Here is a 19,548-nt window from a genome sequence, read left to right as displayed (position 1 = left end):
CAGTAAGACTGGTTATTTAGTCCCTGTAGCATTTCAGTCTCTGTAAAAAGATGGGCCAAGATGGATTCTAATATCAATGGTCACGATGTGTGTGTGGAAGTCGTTTGGAAATGAGAAGTCCTACCACATAGACAAGGAACCCCTGCTTTTATTAAGCAATTCATGTGTCCAGTTCTCTGTGGGCATTTGATGCCTACGAGCTATTTATTGCTTTATGTGTTACAATTTTATAATGAGTATTTTAGTAAGAGATAAACTTAAAGATGAATCATGTATCATAACTGCTAACAGAGAAAAAGAGAGAGCAAGCACTCCAACAGGTAAATTTCCTCTTGAAATATAGGACCATATCCTAAAGGGCAAAGATAATACTACTCAGTCTTTGAGGATTATTGAGAGGGAATAAGTTACACATTGTGTGCAAAGCTCCTAGCATAATCCTAGATATGGCAGTACCCTATAGTTCTGTTCATCCTTCTGTGATCAGTAGTTCATTTAAGCTTTTGCATATTTAGGGTAGAGGCAAATGCTAGAGGGAAAAGGAAAGGAATGTTGGTGACTATTCTATTTTTAAATACTTTCAAGCCCCAACATGGTATGGTAATTAGTATTTCAAGTTTTTCATCACTCTCAATTGTCACCATTTTTTGTGCATCAGAATTTACTTCTTGTTGTTTTTTTGTAAGAATTAAAAGTTCAAGTTTGAAGTGGGAACTTGTCTGAGTCTTATGTTGGTTCTCACACAGTTGACAAGCAGGATCTCCTAGTCTAGGTCATGTTCTTTATCCATTTTATATCTGTCACCCACCATCATGACAACAGTTTATGCACAAGAATGGCATTCACTGTATTTCAGGGCAAGTTAAGAATATCCTGAGAGCTGGGCACACACCAGTGCCCTGTACAATCTTAGCTATTCTGGAGGTGGAAATCAAGAATTGTGGTTTGTAGAAAGCTAGGAAGACAAATCTGAGAGATGCTTATCTCCAATTAACCAGCAAAAGAAAAACAACAACAACAAATAACCAGAAGTGAAAATATGGCTCAAGTGGTAGAGTGCAGCCTTGAATGTAAAAAGCTTAGCCAAAGTATGCAGCATTGAGTTCAAGCCCAAGTACCAACACAAAAGAAAAAGAAAGAGAGTATCTTGAGAAAGCACTGCACTATCAAGTAGGTTATTGTCAATCCTGTGTTTATTACCTATTAGCTCATAATATGTTAGGCAATATTTATGCCTGTTATCTCATCTGACAGTATAGGAACTTATCCCTTCATGCATCTCTTTTATTCTGTAGCCCATTCAGATCTGGAGAAAACATTTCTATAGATTATATGTGTGGACGTTTCTCATCTAGGATGATAATAGTTGGTAGGCTATAGTCTGGACATCTCAATATTAAAGCAATTTTTAATGCATTCAAATGAGCAATTCCTCTGCAAGTATATGCACTGTTGATACCGAGGCTTCATAGCAAACATGGCCTGTGTAGAACTGTACACACTGAGTTGGCTGTAGTTCTTCCTTAAATCTTATTACAAAATTGAACTGTGAACCCCAGTTTAAAATGTGAAAGTTCAAATGAGCAGCAGTAGGAGCCATGAAGAATGTGCTATGCCGATGGTACTTCTGCAGGACTAGGGAAAAAGAAGTGGGCAGACGGGAGGAATACAACAAAGCAAGTGATTTGTCTATCAGAAAGCTATAACTCTAGAAGCTACACATAGACAAGGCCATTAGAATACACGGAATCCTGATACGTATTGGAAAGAAAAATACATGTTCTCCACACTCTAAGGAATATCAGGCTGTTGTGCATGCATACATACGCACTGAAAATGCCGAGTTGCCAGCGATAGAGCTCATATGTGACAAATTAGCAAAATTGTTGATTTTTTCTAAACAGTTTGAGTATAGATTTTATATTTCAGCACATTAGTCAGTGCTGTAAAAGTATCTGCATCCATGAGGAAGACCATCCCACATAACCGTCAATCAGGTGTGAATTTTAGCCCCTAAACTTTACAATTTCTATGGTGATTTGTTATTTGTTGCTTTCAAGAACAAAGAAGCCAAGCCAGGTGCCAGTGGCTTATTCCTGTAATCCTAGCCACTCCAGAGGCTGAGATCTGAGGATCATGGTTCAAAGCTAGCCCAGGCAGGAAAGTCTGTGAGACTCTTATCTCCAATAAGCCACTAGAAAACCAGAAGTGGCCCTGTGGCTCAAGCTGTAGAGCATTGGCCTTGTGCTGAAGAGATGAGGGATAGTGCCCAAGCCCAGAGTTCAAGCCCCATGAATGACAGAAGAAGAAGAAGGAGAAGGAGAAGAAGAAGAAGAAGGAGAAGGAGAAGGAGAAGGAGAAGGAGAAGGAGAAGGAGAAGGAGAAGGAGGAGGAGGAGGAGGAGGAGGAGGAGGAGGAGGAGGAGAAGGAGAAGGAGAAGGAGAAGGAGAAGGAGAAGGAGAAGGAGAAGGAGAAGGAGAAGGAGAAGGAGAAGGAGAAGAAAATAAAAAGAAGAAGCCAGGGCTGAGAAGTTGGCTCAGTGGTAGAGCGCTTGCCTTGCATGCCAGAGGCCCTGGGTTCGATTCCTCAGCACCACATTAGCAAACAGAAAAAAGCCGGAAGTGGTGCTGTGGCTCAAGTGGTAGAGTGCTAGCTTTGAGCTGAAGAGCTGAGGGACAGTGCCCAGGCCCAGAGTTCAGGCCCCACGACCGGACCAAAAAAAAAATTTTTTTTAATTTAAAAAATAAATAAATAAATAAATAAAAGAAGAAGCCAGTTTGGATAAGTGTAATTGAAATTTGTGCTCTGCACCTATCTAAACTGAAGGGATGCTTATAATAAATTACATGCTATCTTGAATCCAACAACATATTTCCAAATATCAGCCCACAACTAGCGCTGGAAATGATCACTTCTCTCTTCTGACCTGAAATTCCACCAGGTTACTGATCCACTTCCTTAAACATGGCTCCCAGAAGTCTAACTTCCTTCAGAGTCTTCCCAGCCACACCACTGCTATTCTTCCTCTACTGCTACGTTGGCCTCTTCACCCATACCTTATCTGTCCACCTGCTTCTAGTCACCCACCAAGCAGAGGCAAATTTCCCATGCATTTTCTCCGTATTACTTGTACCATTTTAAAGAGTGCCCACAAGGTGGCAGAATTGTAACATGTTGAGATTGATGATCTTCTACTGAGACTGATTTTTTTGTTTGTTTGCTTTTCACACATTTTCAAAGATCAGTGTTTCCCAAACAACACAGGAAAAGGAATCGGGTCCATAAAGATTCCCCTCAAGCTCACATCAGCTGAGAAGAGGAAGTATCTTACCCCAAGCCATTTTGCAAATCCCTTGAAAGTCCCTTATTCCACCTTTTCTCCCTATATTGTAGCTTCACTTCTGATATTTTTTTTCCGTTTAAAAAAATGTATTTATTATTTAGAATTAGCTTTAAGTAGTTGTGCAAAGAGGTTTCAACTGGATGTGTCAATTTACAAATACAGTGCCTCTTGACCATTGTCACTTCTTCCATCATTCCTCCTTAGAGGAGGAATGGAAAACAGGGTGAAAATGTTCTTCCTTTCAAAATCCTTTTATTCTAGTGCAAAGCCTGGGTGCTTTCTGATCTACCTAGCAAGTTCCCCTTTTAAATGTTAGAAGGGGAAAAAAGAAGCTGGAGCTGCAGAGGAAGCAGCTCCACCCTCTGCAGGAAGAAAGGAGGAAGGGAAGCCTCTGCACCAGCAGGCAGACCTCAAAAACTGCATGGCCCTGCACACATTCTAGAAAGAGACTGATTCCATTTACTCACTGCAATCCAGCCCACGATCTCTCCCTTTCACCAAGAAAGAGAGAGATCCAAATTTGTACCAAAACATTTATTCCTAAATGAGACTGGAGGAAATTTCTTCCCATTGAAATGCTAAGATACATATGAAAGCCCTGTTAGATCAGCCCTTCTCAGCCTTTTTCCAACTGCCAGTCTTAATCAAGGAAGCCATTTAATTCAAAGCAATACCTACCCTGTTTGAAAATGAATGATTTTTTTAAAAGCATCTATTTAAATTTCCTTGACGAAAAATGAATCTACCATTAAGGCTTTATGCTTTGAGGTTGCCTGTAGCAGACATTAGTTTGGTCTACTCCTTTCTACAATACTGGCTAGTTTGACTATAGTGGTGTACTAACCACCAGTCTATGCAGACAGGAAGTAAAGGTTCATCTTAACCATTCTAGTGAGTTTGCTATGTAATGACTTTCTCCGTAGGATCTTCCAAAAGTCCCTATCCTTTGTCAGTGTTTTCCCAAAATGACTTAAGCAGGGCCTTCTCCGTCCAGAAAACATGACAAAGAACTACTGCACTCAGGGCCACTTTTGGAGCTATCTGTCCAGTCTACAGATATCCAGAAGATGAAGTTATCATGTGTGTGGGCCTCCAGGAGACATTTGAAGACAAAAGCTTTACATAACATACAGCTAACACCAGTAAAACGTTTGTTCTTTTTTTTAACCTGCTGCCTTAGTGATTTTTTAAATCACAGTAGAATATGAATTTTACTGATATGAGAACATTGTTTTATGCTAGCATTTACATATAGAAATGGAACAAGTGGCTACAGTAGTAACAATTATCAGAACAAAACCCATATGGTGGTTTTTATTTAGGCTATACATTCTAGTTTGCTAACTCCCAAGTACCATTGACCTTCTCCATTTCTCAGTGTTCAGAGCTAAGTGTTTAAAAATATTTGAGTGGAGTCAGGCACTGTTGTCTCATGCCTGTAAATTCTAGCTACTTGGGAGATAGAGAGCTGAGGATCATGATTTGAAACCAACCTGGGGCAGAAATGTCTATGAGACTCTTATCTCCAATTAACTGACAATAGGCCAGAAGCAGAGCTGTGGTTCAAGTGGTAGAGCACAAGCCTTCAGCAACAATCGTAAGGGACCGTGCCAGGCCCTGAGTTCAAGCCCAGTACTGGCAGGCATACACAGACACACAGATACAGACACAGAGACACAGACACAGACACACACAGACACACAGACACACACACACACACACACACACACACACAGACACACACACACACACACAGGACATTTGACAATTGGGTGGAATTCTGCCCCCATGGACTCAACGCAGATGAGATTCTCTTAGAGTTTTCACAGGATGACAACAGGCTGTGTGTATTTATTGTGAAGTTCCTCTGTATGGGAAATATGGCGAGAGATGGATGCATGATTCCAATTCTATTAATAGCATTATTGAAGACTGAGACCTTGAGACGCCAAAGGCTTTCCATCTGGCTCCTGCTGCAGGCTGTGTAATGCGATAGGTGCTGTGTATTGTGCATAGCACACACACTGTCCTGCCCGCTGGGCTTTTGCGTAGATGAATGAATGTCAACTGCAGACTAAGTTTCATAACTGACAATCTCCTAGAAGGCCAGAATGAGCTACTTCCATGAAGATCGATTTTTATAGTATTTGGAAATGTTCCAGTCCCTTTACCTGCTGTGGCCATGTTGCATTTGACTAAGTTCAAAAGAAAAGAGAACATTTTGTATTTTCCCTCAAGTAATTATTTCCTATGTGCTAATGTGTCATCCCCCCAAAGAACTGGAAGGAACCCACCACACCAAAAGCCTGTCTTGAGCTGTTTGGAAAGTGCTGCTGAGTCAGCATTCACTGAGTGATGACCCATCCCAAGCTATTAAGTGCAGATCTGAAAAACAGGTGCATTGGTGGAGTGTGTAGCTTATTGATTTTCTCACATACTGCATGTTCTAAAAGACTTCTTAAGCTACCTGTATATCAAACTGTCTTGTGAAAATAGAGAACAAGGAAAGTGGTTGTGGTTTTGTCTGCTTGAGGAGCCTTGATTATTGAGCTGTACATTAGACAGTCCACATAGCCAGGGGTGGTTATATAATTGGCAAAACAAGACGATAAGACAAAATGCAATGTAAAATGGTAACACGAAGTCTTCTGAGCAGAAATCATTAAGATTTTCAAGATGGTGATAGCAGAGCATCAAACAAGTGAATGCACAATGCTACACCTAGCTGGTCCCTCTTCGGCATTCCAGGAAGCTGTTCTTTGAACAGTAACAGTGGAAATGTGTGCGGTGGGTTCCGTTTTTAAAATGTGCTTGGTTGCCTAGCAACTGGCTAAGGACTTCAATGGGCTGACTTGCTGGTTTAGATACACCATCTTGAAAGTCTAAAATCATGGCAATGTTCTAGCGGACCAATAGTTTTCAAGGGAAAGTAACATAAGGAGAGAACGAAATGGGGGAGGGCAAGAAGAAACACATTTTTCTACTGCTGCAATCCAAATGATCAGTTCACCATTTTCCCTGTTCACAATCTTCTAGGAAGAAAGCTCTTCAGGAGTAAATGAAATTGTGATGTTTTTCTCTCAGAAATCTAAGTTCTGAGAAAGTTTATTTCTCAGAAATGTTGTTTTCCTAGAAGAAAATAGGAATTCATTGATACATTTTGACATACTCATCTCATTTAAGAGTGGGATCCAGGCAAACTGATTTTACATTCACTGAACATTCAGTAAATGCCTGCTATGTTGCAGATGAGTAAGAGATAAGTTTTATCTTTAAGAAATTTAAAATTATACAAGGGCAATATGAGGAAGCAGGGCATCAGTGTTACCTATTTAAAGAACAGCATCCATAATCTTCTCGCTTTCTTTCCTTGGTATTGCATAGGGTCCTTGTGCTGTTGAATCCGAACCAGCTCTTTTGATGAGAAGCAAGCAGTTTGGGCTTTCGAGAAACAGTCACATTGCAATTGCATTCAATGAGACCAAGGTTAAAAACCGGTAAGCTTTATCCTGAGATATTAGCTAAGAAGTAATAAATGAAGCATTGAATATTTCTACTTAACCAAGTTTAAACAACTGCATATATTAATTAATGAGGTTTTGTTTTGCATTTCAAATTCACTAAAAAATAGGATTCTTTCTGCATGAGAATGCACCTTGATTTGACACCCCCTGAATCTCAGCATAAACACTTCTTATTTTTCTGTCTTCCTGTGTACACTTGTGTTCTGCAGCCTGACCATCGAGCTGGAAGTGCGAACTGAAGCTGATTCAGGCTTGCTTTTTTACATGGCTCGCATCAATCATGCTGATTTTGCTACAGTTCAGCTGAGGGATGGATTCCCCTACTTCAGTTATGACTTGGGCAGCGGTGACACCAATACCATGATCCCCACCAGGATCAATGATGGCCAGTGGCACAAGGTAAGCATCCCTGGGCTGGTGGCAGGACTCTAAGGCGTAGAAGTAGGGGCATCCAAGCTGGCAGCAGCAGGCTTGCCCTTGAGGCCAGCACTGTTTTGCAGACAGACACTAACTCTGGTGCTGCTAGAATGACACTAGAGAATTGTCATTGCTGTACAGCTGTGGTCCCCAAACAAAGGCCAGCCAGCTTTCCATTGCTCTGTGAGAGAAATGTAGAACCCTGGAATGTGTTCATTATGAAGTTCCAAATATTGAGTGTAGAGAATTCAGACTCATTCTGGGATCGTGACATCTTTATTTTTAATGTGCTACAAGGCTGTCTCTTTGAAGAAATAATATTTGCCGAAAGTACAAGCTGGGATCACAGACGTGGCCTGCATACTTTGCCTCTCCCTTTCCCACATACTGCTCTGAAAGCCAGGAGTCTGAGAAGCTCAGCCGTGTGGTACTTAAAGGGCCCCATGGTACCATTTCCACCAATAGTCATTTGGAACAACTTTAAATGTTGGCCTTACACCCAGAAACCGGTGCAATTAATGGCACAGAAGGCTCATTTGCCATCTTACTATCCTCTTTGGCAGGACTGCAAATAGAAAATATAATACCTGATTAAAGCAGAAACTCAACATTTGTTTCTGCACCTGTGATAACCTATTAAGTAAAGTTTCCCTAGGTAGAGAAATAAAATGTTTAACTTTCCAAATATATTACTAGTTGTTGGATCAAATGCATTAACCTACTTTGACTAGTGATATCATACAGAAAGAAAAAAAAAACCTTGAAGAAGAAAATAAAATGTAAACTCCAAGTCAACAAATGGGTTATTTTGGAATTAAGTGGAATCTTTGTATTTGCTTGGGACTTTATGACTAGCAAATACCACCTAATGAAGGAATTCTCATTAATGGTTATTTTTAATCTCTGGCTAATGGGATACTAAACACAACTGTGGAGAAAATGATATACTGTGTGGCAACATGAGACAAGATTTGAAAAAGTAATTTATCCAGGACCATTGGCTTCAAAATGAAAGATAGACTTTCTTTTGGAAGGTTTTTCAAATGGGACTTCTCAAAACTAAAATGGAGGGCTGGGAAGGTGGCTTACTGGTAGAGTGCTTACCTAGCATGCACAAGGCCCTGGGTTCGATTCCTCAGTACCACATAAGCAGAAAAAGCTGGAAGTGGTGCTGTGGCTCAAATGGTAGAGTGCTAGCCTTGAGCTAAAGAGCTGAGGGACAGCACCCAGGCCCAGAGTACAGGCCCCACGACTGATAAAATAAAATAAAATAAAATAAAATGGATATGTGTAAAATGAGCTGTTACACTTGTCACTCCCAATCCAGGCTCTTGTTAAAGCCATCATTGGCTCCAACATTTCTCACACTTATACTCTCTCTCTCTCTCTCTCTCTCTCTCTCTCTCTCTCTCTCTCTCTCTCTCTCTCTCTCTCTCTCTCTCTCTCTCTCTCTCTCTCCCCCTAAATTCAAACTCAAGGATTTTGTACACCCTCTGCAGTCCTCTCATTCATGTTAGAGATTCTTCTCTGCACTGTCATCGTTTCTCTATCAGGCAGGTCTCCATCTTCATGCCTGGCTTCTGATTAATGAGGTGCCTCAAAGGAGGCATTCCTCCCACTGTACTGCTCTTCCCCGATCCTGCACGAGGAGGACTGGGCAGCAGGATATGATATATCTCAAACTGTGTGCAGAGTTCAGACTTAGCTCAAATGAATGCATTCTTAAACTAGACATGAATTTTGCATCCTACTTAATTCATGGCATTCCTTCCACCTGCAACTTTCCTGTCTCTTGAGATACTTGGCACCCTCTAGAAGAAACTGCAATCTAAGACTTACCCAGGAAAATGCTGTGTTCAGAAAACAGAATTTGAAATGTCCTATAAAGTAGGTTTAGTTTCACTGATTTCATAAGCTTAAACACAAAAGTGGTCTTATATGTCTTTGAGAATACAGTACAAGTTCCTATGTCATGCATGCCGCATATCTGAAATTTGCTCGAGATTGGCATTGATGGCCCCCTTGATTTTTGTAGATTAAGATTGTACGGGTTAAACAAGAAGGGATTCTTTATGTCAACAATGCAGCTAACAGAACCATCAGTCCAAAGAAAGCAGACATCCTAGATGTTGTGGGGATGCTGTATGTTGGTGGATTACCCATCAACTACACTACTCGAAGAATTGGTCCCGTGAGTATAGATTTCTTCTTTGTTATCTTACTACCTGGCTGAATCATTCATTTGTTCATGTGCATTTGAATGACCAGTTTATACAGTCTTGGCTTCTTGCATGTGAATAGGAAATCATCTTGATTCTGATCAAGATTCTTGACTAGATATCACTTAGAAGCACACCACAGAAGTTTGTGGTACTCTGTGCTAGGAGTTCTGGGGTACTAGTACAGACCTAGGCAGCTGGTAACTTAGTACGTAAAGCACCCACAAATGACTGTGTTGCATACCAAAGCAAACTTCTGCTAAAGCTTGGCATTTCTTTCTTCTGACCTGGTTATTTAGGTAACCTATAGTATTGACGGCTGCATTAGGAATCTTCACATGGAAGAGGCCCCTGCTGATCTTGAACAGCCAACCTCTAGCTACCACGTAGGAACGTGTTTTGCACATGCTCAAAAAGGCACCTATTTTGATGGAACAGGTTTTGCCAAAGCAGGTGAGACTCCTCCACTTTTTTTCTATCATCTATATTTTAATGCAGACTTCTTACATGGTCCATAATATAAAATTCCCCAGAGTCCTAAATCATTGCTCTATTTAAATTAAATGACCTTCTTGGAACAATTAAAAAATACACGGATCTGATTCATATGAGGATTATTGCTCTATTTAAACTAAATGACCATCTAGGAACAATTAAAAAATATATGGATCTGATTCTTATAAGGATTAATAAGAAAAATAAAATATATTGTTTCCTTTAACAGGAAGATAACATACTTCTGTAAGAAGTCTTATATAATTATACTATATAAGTATTTTTTAGCTTGTATCAGTCTTTGGGTTCAAACTCAAAGCCTGGGTGCTGTCCCTTGGGCTTTTGTGCTCAAAGATAGCATTCTATCACAGCTCCACTTCTGCTTTCCTAGTAGTCAATTGGAGATAAGAGTCTCACAAACTTTCCTCCCTAGGTGGGTTTCAAACTGTGATCCTCAGATCTCAGTCTCCTGCGTAGCTAAGATTACATGTGTGAGCCACCAGCACCTGGCACCACCTAATTTTTCTACTTCCAAGTTTTACCTGTCTATATTGCCAGAGATGTGATACTATTTTTGTTGCTTTCTCTTTCATTCATTGCAAGGCTCCATTTCATAACACATAGCACAACACACACACACACACACACACACACACACACACACACACACACACACACACACACACACACACACACACACACAGACAGCAGTCTTCATTTCTTGTTGATAGTGACGAAGAATGGCAATTTCTCCTGGCTTTCTTTATTTCCTCTTACTTGATTTCCAGGGTAGGTCTGAATTACTGATCATCAGCATATAGTTTGGAAAGAAAAATGTGTACTAACCTCTACTTAATAACAACAACAACAAAAATTGACCTTAACATACTTTATGAGAATATTCAGTACTATGGTTTTCAAAGTCTATGTTTATTATTTGTTTATGAAAAAATTAATGAGCACATTATATGTGAAATTATGGGGAGCAGAGAAGTATATAAATAAATATAGCCTAAGAATACATTATCAATAGATAAGATCTCCAGTTTGCTGAGAAATCACAAAAAGGCAAATAAAATCAAAGGAAAAAAATTTTTTAAAAACTCCCAAAGAAGCTAGGTGCCATTAGCTTACACTTGTAATCCTAACTATTCAGAAGGCTGAGATATAAGAATTGCGGTGCAAAGCCAGCTGGAGAAAGAAAGTCCATGAGACTCATTTCGAGTCCTAATTCCGCCAATCTCCAATTCCACAAAAAAAAAAAGAAGAAGAAGAAGAAGAAGAAGAAGAAGTAAGGCAGGCTCCTATCTATTCAGGAGGCTGAGATCTGAGGATCATGGTTCCAGCCTGGACAGAAAAGTCCATGAAACTCTTATCTCCAATAAACAACTCAGAAAAAGCCAGAAGTGGCACTGTGTCTCAAGGGGTAGACCACTAGCCTTGAGCACAAATAGGCTCAGGAACAGTACCCAGCCCCTGAGTTCAAGCCCCAGGACTGGCAAAATTAATTAATTAATTAATTTTAATTAATTAATTAAATAGCCAAGCTGGGTGCCCATGGCTCACACCTGTAATACTAGCTACTCAGGAGGCTGAGATCTGAGGATCAGAGTTCAAAGCCAGCCTGGGCAGGAAAGTCCATGAGACTCTTATCTCCAATAGAACCTCTTATTCTCCACTAGAAAACTCTCCAAAAGAGACTTTTATTCTCCACCAGAAAATCGGAAGTGGCGCTGTGGCTCAAGCAGTAGAGCACTCGCCTTGAGTGGAAGAGTGCAAGGACAGCATCCAAGCCCAGAGTTCAAGAACCCATGACTGACAAAAAAATAAATAAAGCCAGAAGTAAAGCTGTGGCTTAAGTGCTAGAGCACTAGCATTGAGTTCAAGCCCTGGAACTGGCACTAAATAAATAAATAAATAAACCTCCAAAAGTTATTCAAAGAAAGAATAATTTGGGTTGAAGACATTGGACCAGGTTTTGTGGAGGAATTGACATTTGAGCGGAGTTCAAAGAGGATTGCACAATCCGGCACAAACATTGGAGGAGGTGTAACGTGAGGAAACTTCCACCAACAAACTCTAGCTAGGAAACCTCACGAGGCAGAAACAGCAATCAGAAAAGCATGGAGCCTACTTTATGCCCCCATACTCAATTGCGGTCACAGTCCCAAGACTGCCCCCAGATTTGCACAAATTCACAAAAGGCTGGCAGATTTGGTGCCCAGCTTCAGATTCTGTGCTCTTGGATTCCTTTGCCCATCTTGCCTGGTTCTTTTCATTGTGGGTCGTATTGGACCAGAAATTTTACTGCTTCCTCCATCTCCAATAACTGTTGTCATCTCCTCAAACCACACATAATACAACTTACATAAGACTCGGGTGGTCAGTTTTCCAGTGGAAAACACACTGCTTCAATGTAGCTTTTCACATTTGGTTTTTTCTTAAAAGCTTTCCAATCACCGGAGCTTTTTATTGGGTTCCTCATTCTCTCTGTCCTCAGCTAAACTAGTACATGCCATTCCTCTCTGAGTTTTTTTGTTGTTGTTTTTAATTTTTTCTTTCTGTTTTGTTTTACAGAACAATTCGGCTTCTTCTATCTTTTGCTTTTAAAAATGGCTGTAAAGCCAACTTTGCCTATCCAAAGCCATCAAAGGTCCCAGTAAAACAAAATTCCCTCACTCAATACAGTTGTGGTGATACTTGGAATTTATTGCTTACCTAATAAATAAACGACAGAATAAAAGCTTCATAGTTTCTTTGCTAAGAGTCTATGCAGTTGATGTGGTCTAGACTGAACTTAACAAATCATTTTATTCCAAAGGAAAAGTATCTTCAATACTTACTAAAAAGATTAAATCAGTGAATCAAATATAGAAAATTAGAGAAAAAAGAATTAACTGGATGAACTAGAAAAGCCCATTTATCTTGCAAAATCTTTCCACCCAAGTTCTATTTGCAATTTTTCCTGTGAATAAAATACTTAGAACTTTTAAACGCTTCCAGATTATTGTAGTGCCACTTAAAATGTCTCAACAAAATTTTCTCAGTTTTATTCACATTGAAATGCTTTACTTTATCCAACAGACTTCTAAAATAATCGCACTTGGTTTTGAGGCTCTTTGATTTGATCTCAGTATATTTATTTATTCACTTATTCAATAACTATCTGGAACCTTTGTACACCTAGTAGTAAAAATATAAGTTGTACAAAGTTTCATGAAATGTACATTCTAGAAGGAAAGAAAACAAAAAAAGCAACAGCCACAAAGTATATGATTGACACAGTGGTAGAAGTACAGGCCATATGGGTAACTGGAAATAAGAGCTCCATTATGATTGATGAGCACGAACTAAAACCATTTCATTGTATATTTCTGGTAATGATCCACACACCTTCCACACCTTAAAATTTGTCTTCGTTTTACAGTTGGTGGATTCAAAGTGGGACTGGATCTCCTTGTAGAATTTGAATTCCGCACCACCAGGACAACTGGAGTTCTCCTGGGAGTCAGCAGTCAAAAAATGGATGGAATGGGCATTGAAATGGTTGATGAGAAGGTGAGCATTAGCAGCCCCAACATTTCTGATTTCTTCATGACATTATTGCTCAAGTACAGAGATCTCTGTTTGGAAAGTCTTACTGTTTTCTCTGTTGGATGGAGGCTAGATTGTGTCTTTCATTTTTCCTGAATTACTCAATTTAGGTGTGTTCTCAGCATAAAGGCTTGCATGTACTTCAAATGTGTTAATCCTCTAGCAAGGCAATTTGGTTGGCCAGCGTTGAACAAAGCCTCTTAGACCTCCATCTCTTAATGGGTTTCTGTACAAGTGCCTAGTTGTTCTCTTTATGAACACATGGTCTGTGAAACTATTGATTCGGGGAAGAACAGGAAAAGGTTTGGATCCTTTGAAATCAGTGCTTCTCTTGTAACAGAGTAGGCATCTCTCAGAAGTTCTTGTGGCCAGCTAACCCATCAGTTCTCAATTCTCACTGAAAAGCATCCAGATACTGTTTCCAAAAAGAGCAAATTTATAAAAGTATTTTGTCAGTTTGCTTAGAAGGAATAATCTAATTCTAAATAGCTCTTTATTCCTTGTCTGCTTATGAACAGCCACCTATAGTGAGATGACCTGTTTATATATGCTGCCTACTGTCAAGAGCAGGTAAAAAGAGGTAGAAAAGCAAGAAATTTCACAGGTTTCCTATTTGGCTATTAAAATGGAATTACCTTTGACTCTGCTCCTCTCCCCATCCTATGGGCATTGTCACTCCAGAAGAAAACTACATAGAAACCTAAAATACACTTCTCTTGCCTCCTCCCTCCTTTGTCTCAGTCTTCAAACTATCCCAAAGGCAATAGAGGAAACACAAGAAAAAAAGTTTATAAGCAACAAGACTGAACAAATATATAAGCAACACTTAATAATTTTGTCAAATTTTCAAATCATGCATTTACTACACCTTTTCAGGTAATTTTTTATTTTATCACCTCCTTATAAAACATTGGTATTTTCCACTTACTCTATCCTGTGATTTTTCACCCAGCAACTTGTCCATGTAAAATCATTGCTGTAATCACCAGTCAGTACACTAAATTCTTTGTTAATGTTTACACCACTGTATTTTACAATCTTTAAATCTATGTACTTGCACTTTTCATCTTTCAAAAATAAGAACCTCTTGTTTCTTTTTTTTAACTTGTCAAATGGGTTGCCAAATTGACTAATGTTTTCAATATTTTGGTATGTTTCTTTTTCCCCCATCAGCTTCAAAGGAATTCTGACATCTCAAATTTCAGCCATATTACTAAAAAACAGATTTTTCTCATTTAAGCAAGAACTTCTAATCTAAGTTTGTCGTTGTTAGGAATTTAACTGGCCTTCTGGCTCAGGTCTCTGGCACCTGTGACATGAAATGTGCCCAAAAAAGTAATTTATGTAACTCTCAGTTCTATATATATAAAATGGAAACCATGAAGGGGAAAAAATAATTAAGACATCAAACGTTTAAATTTGAAAACAATCCTTTAAAGTAAATTCATAAACCAAATTAATGAATCACGTTAAGCAACATTCTTTAAGAAAGTTTTATAAGGTTCACTGAGAACTTTCACACAGTAAAAGATGTGGGCAGAATAGTTCTGTGAGTCCTAGATTCTTTTTAGATTGCCTGACCTCAAATTTTTCTTAATGAAAAGCCAGCTTCATACTCTGCCCCATTAGTATTAACAAGGCCCAAAAGCAACCAACAGCGTTTGTGACTCCATGGTTAAGTTCATATTTTCAGTCAAGTTATTAAAATTTTTAAAAATATGCTCCAGTGTTGTATACTCCGGACAATTTTCAGCTAAAGTAGCTCCTGGAGGCCAGATCTATTTTACTTTATAAACTATCACAATAGCCTTCTATTGAAACTTGTTGGTGATTAATCCATCTTTGATTTTCTAGCTTATGTTTCATGTGGACAATGGTGCTGGCAGGTTTACTGCCGTTTTTGATGCTGGGATTCCAGGATCTTTGTGTGATGGACAATGGCATAGAGTCACTGCCAAGAAGATCAAGCACCGCATTGAACTCACGGTAGATGGAAACCAGGTGGATGCCCAAAGTCCAAACCCCACCTCTACGTCAGCTGATACAAATGACCCCGTTTTTGTTGGAGGTTTCCCAGGTAAGACCAGTGACTCTAGCAAGAATTTCTTTGCTCTTTATCTTTGTGGTTTTGAAACTTTATATAAGAATGTCCAAGAAGATGTATGCCTACAGACACTTTCTTCTAAGCTTCAGAATCATCTCCCATTAATAACACTTTGTCTAAATTTCCAGTCTGTAAAATAAGCATTATTACTTATAGAAGCCACATGAAAGTAAACTTTTCATGATAGCCCCAAAGTTTCATTCATGGGAAGGTAAAAGCTACAGGAAATGAATTTGATGTATAAAAGATATGAGTCATTTAATAGCAATTGAGACCAAAGCTGGGTTTTTCTTTCCTGATGTTTTTAATATCTACTTAAAAATAATTAATATACCAGGAGAATTTATTGTTGGGGAAGTTATTTTCTTAAGTTCTGGAGATCATTGGGTTAAATGCAGCTAATTTCCCCTGTAGGTCATTATAGAATTCATATTTTTATTTAAAAGAAACCCAAGCAATAATTCTGCATTCAGAATCCTTCCCAGTACATTAAATATAACATATTTAACCACAGGGAGTTAAATAGCACATACATAAATGGGAGTGGCCAATTTGCTGAGAAATAAGCCCAATGCATCTTAGTAAGTTCTGCAAAAACAGATTCCTGGGATGGTCTTTCTTCACTTTGACAACAGTTTTGTCTACATTTTTATAAGGCTCCTCTGTGTATCAAACAAAGCATAATGTAGTATTTAGCAGCAGTGGTCAGAGAAAAAGATACAAAATTAATGAGCGCACTTAATAGCTCCATTGTCCAAAATTTCTTCTAGATTAAAAAAAATTATTAATTAATTAATTTTTCCAGTCCTGGGACTTCAACTCAGGGCCTGGGCATTGTCCCTAAGCTTCTTCTACTCAGGGCTAGCACTCTACCATTTGAGCCACAGCACCATTTCAGCCTTTTTTTTTTATATTGTACTGAGGAATTGAACCCAGGGTTTGATGCATACTAGGCAAGCACTCTACCACTAAACCACATTCCCAGCCCTCTTCTAGATTTTAAGAAGTCTTCTTTCAGTCATTATAAGCCCCATGGTATTAGGAAGGACTCTGGTTGCAGTCTAGTAAATAGACTAGTTACTACCAAGTAGGCCTATTGCAAATGTTCTGTGACCTTCTAACCAACTTAATGCTCAGGATTTTTAAATTATTTTTGCAATGTCGGAAAAAGATAAAATTGCACTTTAAAAGCCAGATCCTAATTCCATATTTGAAATGCTCGCTCAGTTGGCCTATTTAATTAAATATTTTATAGATTTAAGTTACAACTGTCCATTTATTCATTCTACATCAAATTATTTCTTGGGTGTTTTAATTCTTGGATATCATAATTCGAGATACTTCAATATTCCATAACCCATAATGAAAGTTGATATTTCTCTGAAAATCTGTTAGTAAAGCTATAAAGAAAATCAGTAGCTTTATATTTGACAGGGTTTCAATTTAATCTCAAGATTACACTTGACTTTGACATATGCTTTTAGCATTTTATAATAAAGCAGAATTTCAAAACTGAATCCTACAGGATAAGAAATATCAATTTGTGATAGAGCACCAACCTAGCATGGGCAAGACTCTGGTGTTACATTCCCAATACTGAAAAAGCAGAAAGGAAGGAAGGAAGGAAGAGAGGGAGGGAGGGAGGGAGGGAAGAAGGAAAGGAGAGAGAGGGAGAAAAAGAAAAAAGGAAAGAAGGAAGGAAGGAAAGAAGGCAGGCAGGCAGGCAGGCAGGAAGGAAGGAAGGAAGGAAGGAAGGAAGGAAGGAAGGAAGGAAGGAAGGAAGGAAGGAAGGAAGGAAGGAAGGAAGGAAGGAAGGAAGGAAAGAAGGAAGGAAGGAAGGAAGGAAGGAAGGAAGGAAGGAAGGAAGGGGAGGGAGGGAGAGAGGGAAGAAGGAAAGAAGAGAGAGATGGAGAAAAATAAAAAAGGAAAGAAGGAAGGAAGAAAGAAAGGAAGGGAGGGAGGGAGGAATAGAGAGAGGGAGCGAGGGAGGGAGAGGAAGGGGAGGAAGGGAAGGGAAGAAAGGAAGAGTGAGTGAAAGGAAGGATGGAGGAAAGAAGGGAGGGAAGGACTAACCTCTTGTTTTGTCTTTTCAGATGGCCTCAACCAGTTTGGCCTGACCACCAACGTTAGGTTCCGAGGTTGCATCCGATCCCTGAGGCTCACCAAAGGCACTGGCAAGCCACTGGAGGTTAATTTTGCCAAGGCTCTGGAACTGAGCGGTGTCCAACCTGTATCCTGCCCCACCAATTAATCAAAATAAGTTTAATCCCCAGGTGGGTTCATCAAAACTATTATCAAGTACAAGTAACCGTATTTTACCTATGTATGTTAACAAAACTAATTTGTGCACATAAATAGAAATCTCTCTGTATTCGGATGGTGCTAATTCAGACTGCAGATTGAATTGTAGTTCAAGTTCTCTGTCAAGCTTATGAAATTAAACCAATTATAGCATTCTAAATAATTGTTTGTTTTGTGTGGTTTTTAAGGATAAAAATCAACTGACTGCAGGTTGTAGAATTTTCAACATGATTTTGAGCCATCTGAGAGGAGCTCAGATGGAATTTGTGAAGGCAACATTTTTTTTAAATGTACTTCTATTAACACTCTGACATTCTTTTCCTATGTTGATTTTGGCTTTCTGTCCACGCCACAGAAAACAAGTGGATTTTGAATGTGTGGTAGGTTGGAAATTAGCTGCCTTAGTCCCTATATTTGTAAAAGCATTAGCAAATCATTTCCCTGATCCAAGTTCATTATTAAAGAGTTTAACCAGCCATATGAGTGAATACCTTTTCATGCTGAAGGTTGACAGTAAAAATCAGATTCAGGCCAGAGAGCTTAATTACTTGATTTTCTTGTTTGATAATGATTCATAGACTTTGGGGATAGGAACCAACCTGCAGAATGATAATTGAGCCCCCATTTCATGCTACAGTGTTGAGACTCTGAGTACCTTAGGATAACACTGAGTGTCACCATCTATCTACACTGGGATCGTGCTAAAATGCACTTTTATACCCACCAGAAGAAAGTTTTCCAGAAACATCAAAGGCATGCTTCATTGAGTCTTTCTGAATTGCAATATGACCATCAAATTCATCTTCCTAAAATGTAAAATAAAAACTATGTTTTATTCTCCTTTTACTGTTCGATCATCTTCAAAGGAGGGGAAGGGGTCCATGAAAAGACTATTCTAGAATTTACTCATCATATTGCCACCTTCAGAAAACACACACACACACACACACACACACACACACACACACACACACACACACACACATTTCCCGCACATTCAAAGAACAAGGCACTTCCCTCACTATGGCAATTCTATTAAAAAAAAAAGAAGAAATCTGATTTTACAATATTATCTGCTGGGACAGAATATATGGTTTCTAATCATGGTGATGATGAACATGCTCACAGCATTTCACCATTAACCAGTTTCTCAATATATCTTTTTTTTTGGGGGGGGGGTCCAGTCATGGGGCCTGAACTCTGGGCCTGGGCACTGTCCCTCAGCTCTTCAGCTCAAGGCTAGCGCTCTACCACTTGAGCCACAACGCCACTTCCGGCTTTTTTCTTTTTGCTTATGTGGTGCTGAGGAAGCGAACCCAGGGCCTCATGCATGCAAGGCAAGCGCTCTACCACTGAGCCACCTTCCCAGCCCTCTCAATATATCTTGTTCATACAATTTCCTTTTACAGCAAGCCATTCTCAACATTTGCTCAGATTTGTTAGAATATTTCTTGGGAAGTTAGTAAGCAAAGAAAGAGGAGGGATGGGAAGGGAAGAGGAGATAGGAGGGCAGGGGAAGGGAGAGAAGGGAAGATTTGGAAGTGTTTCCAA

The 19,548-nt window shown here is 39.3% G+C and overlaps 1 protein-coding gene across 1 annotated transcript in view; it reads left to right on the top strand.

Moving 5' to 3' along the window:
- Lama2 (laminin subunit alpha 2) overlaps positions 1 to 18,459 on the top strand; it is a 565,166-nt gene extending 546,707 nt beyond the window's left edge. The window contains exons 58-64 of the mRNA XM_070010715.1: positions 6,728 to 6,840; positions 7,077 to 7,266; positions 9,320 to 9,475; positions 9,803 to 9,956; positions 13,426 to 13,556; positions 15,447 to 15,669; positions 17,790 to 18,459. Of these exons, the coding sequence (XP_069866816.1) occupies positions 6,728 to 6,840; positions 7,077 to 7,266; positions 9,320 to 9,475; positions 9,803 to 9,956; positions 13,426 to 13,556; positions 15,447 to 15,669; positions 17,790 to 17,947 (1,125 nt within the window). The 3' untranslated portion in view covers positions 17,948 to 18,459. The remainder of the gene's footprint in view (positions 1 to 6,727; positions 6,841 to 7,076; positions 7,267 to 9,319; positions 9,476 to 9,802; positions 9,957 to 13,425; positions 13,557 to 15,446; positions 15,670 to 17,789) is intronic.
- Positions 18,460 to 19,548: the final 1,089 nt, after the last annotated feature.

This window comes from Dipodomys merriami, unplaced genomic scaffold (genome assembly GCF_024711535.1).
Source record: "Dipodomys merriami isolate MVZ:Mamm:240054 unplaced genomic scaffold, mDipMer1.0.p SCAF_8, whole genome shotgun sequence".
Classification (NCBI taxonomy): Eukaryota; Metazoa; Chordata; class Mammalia; order Rodentia; family Heteromyidae; genus Dipodomys; species Dipodomys merriami.
The sequence above is the reverse complement of the archived record's forward strand: the minus strand, read 5'-3'. Positions and strand labels throughout refer to the sequence as shown.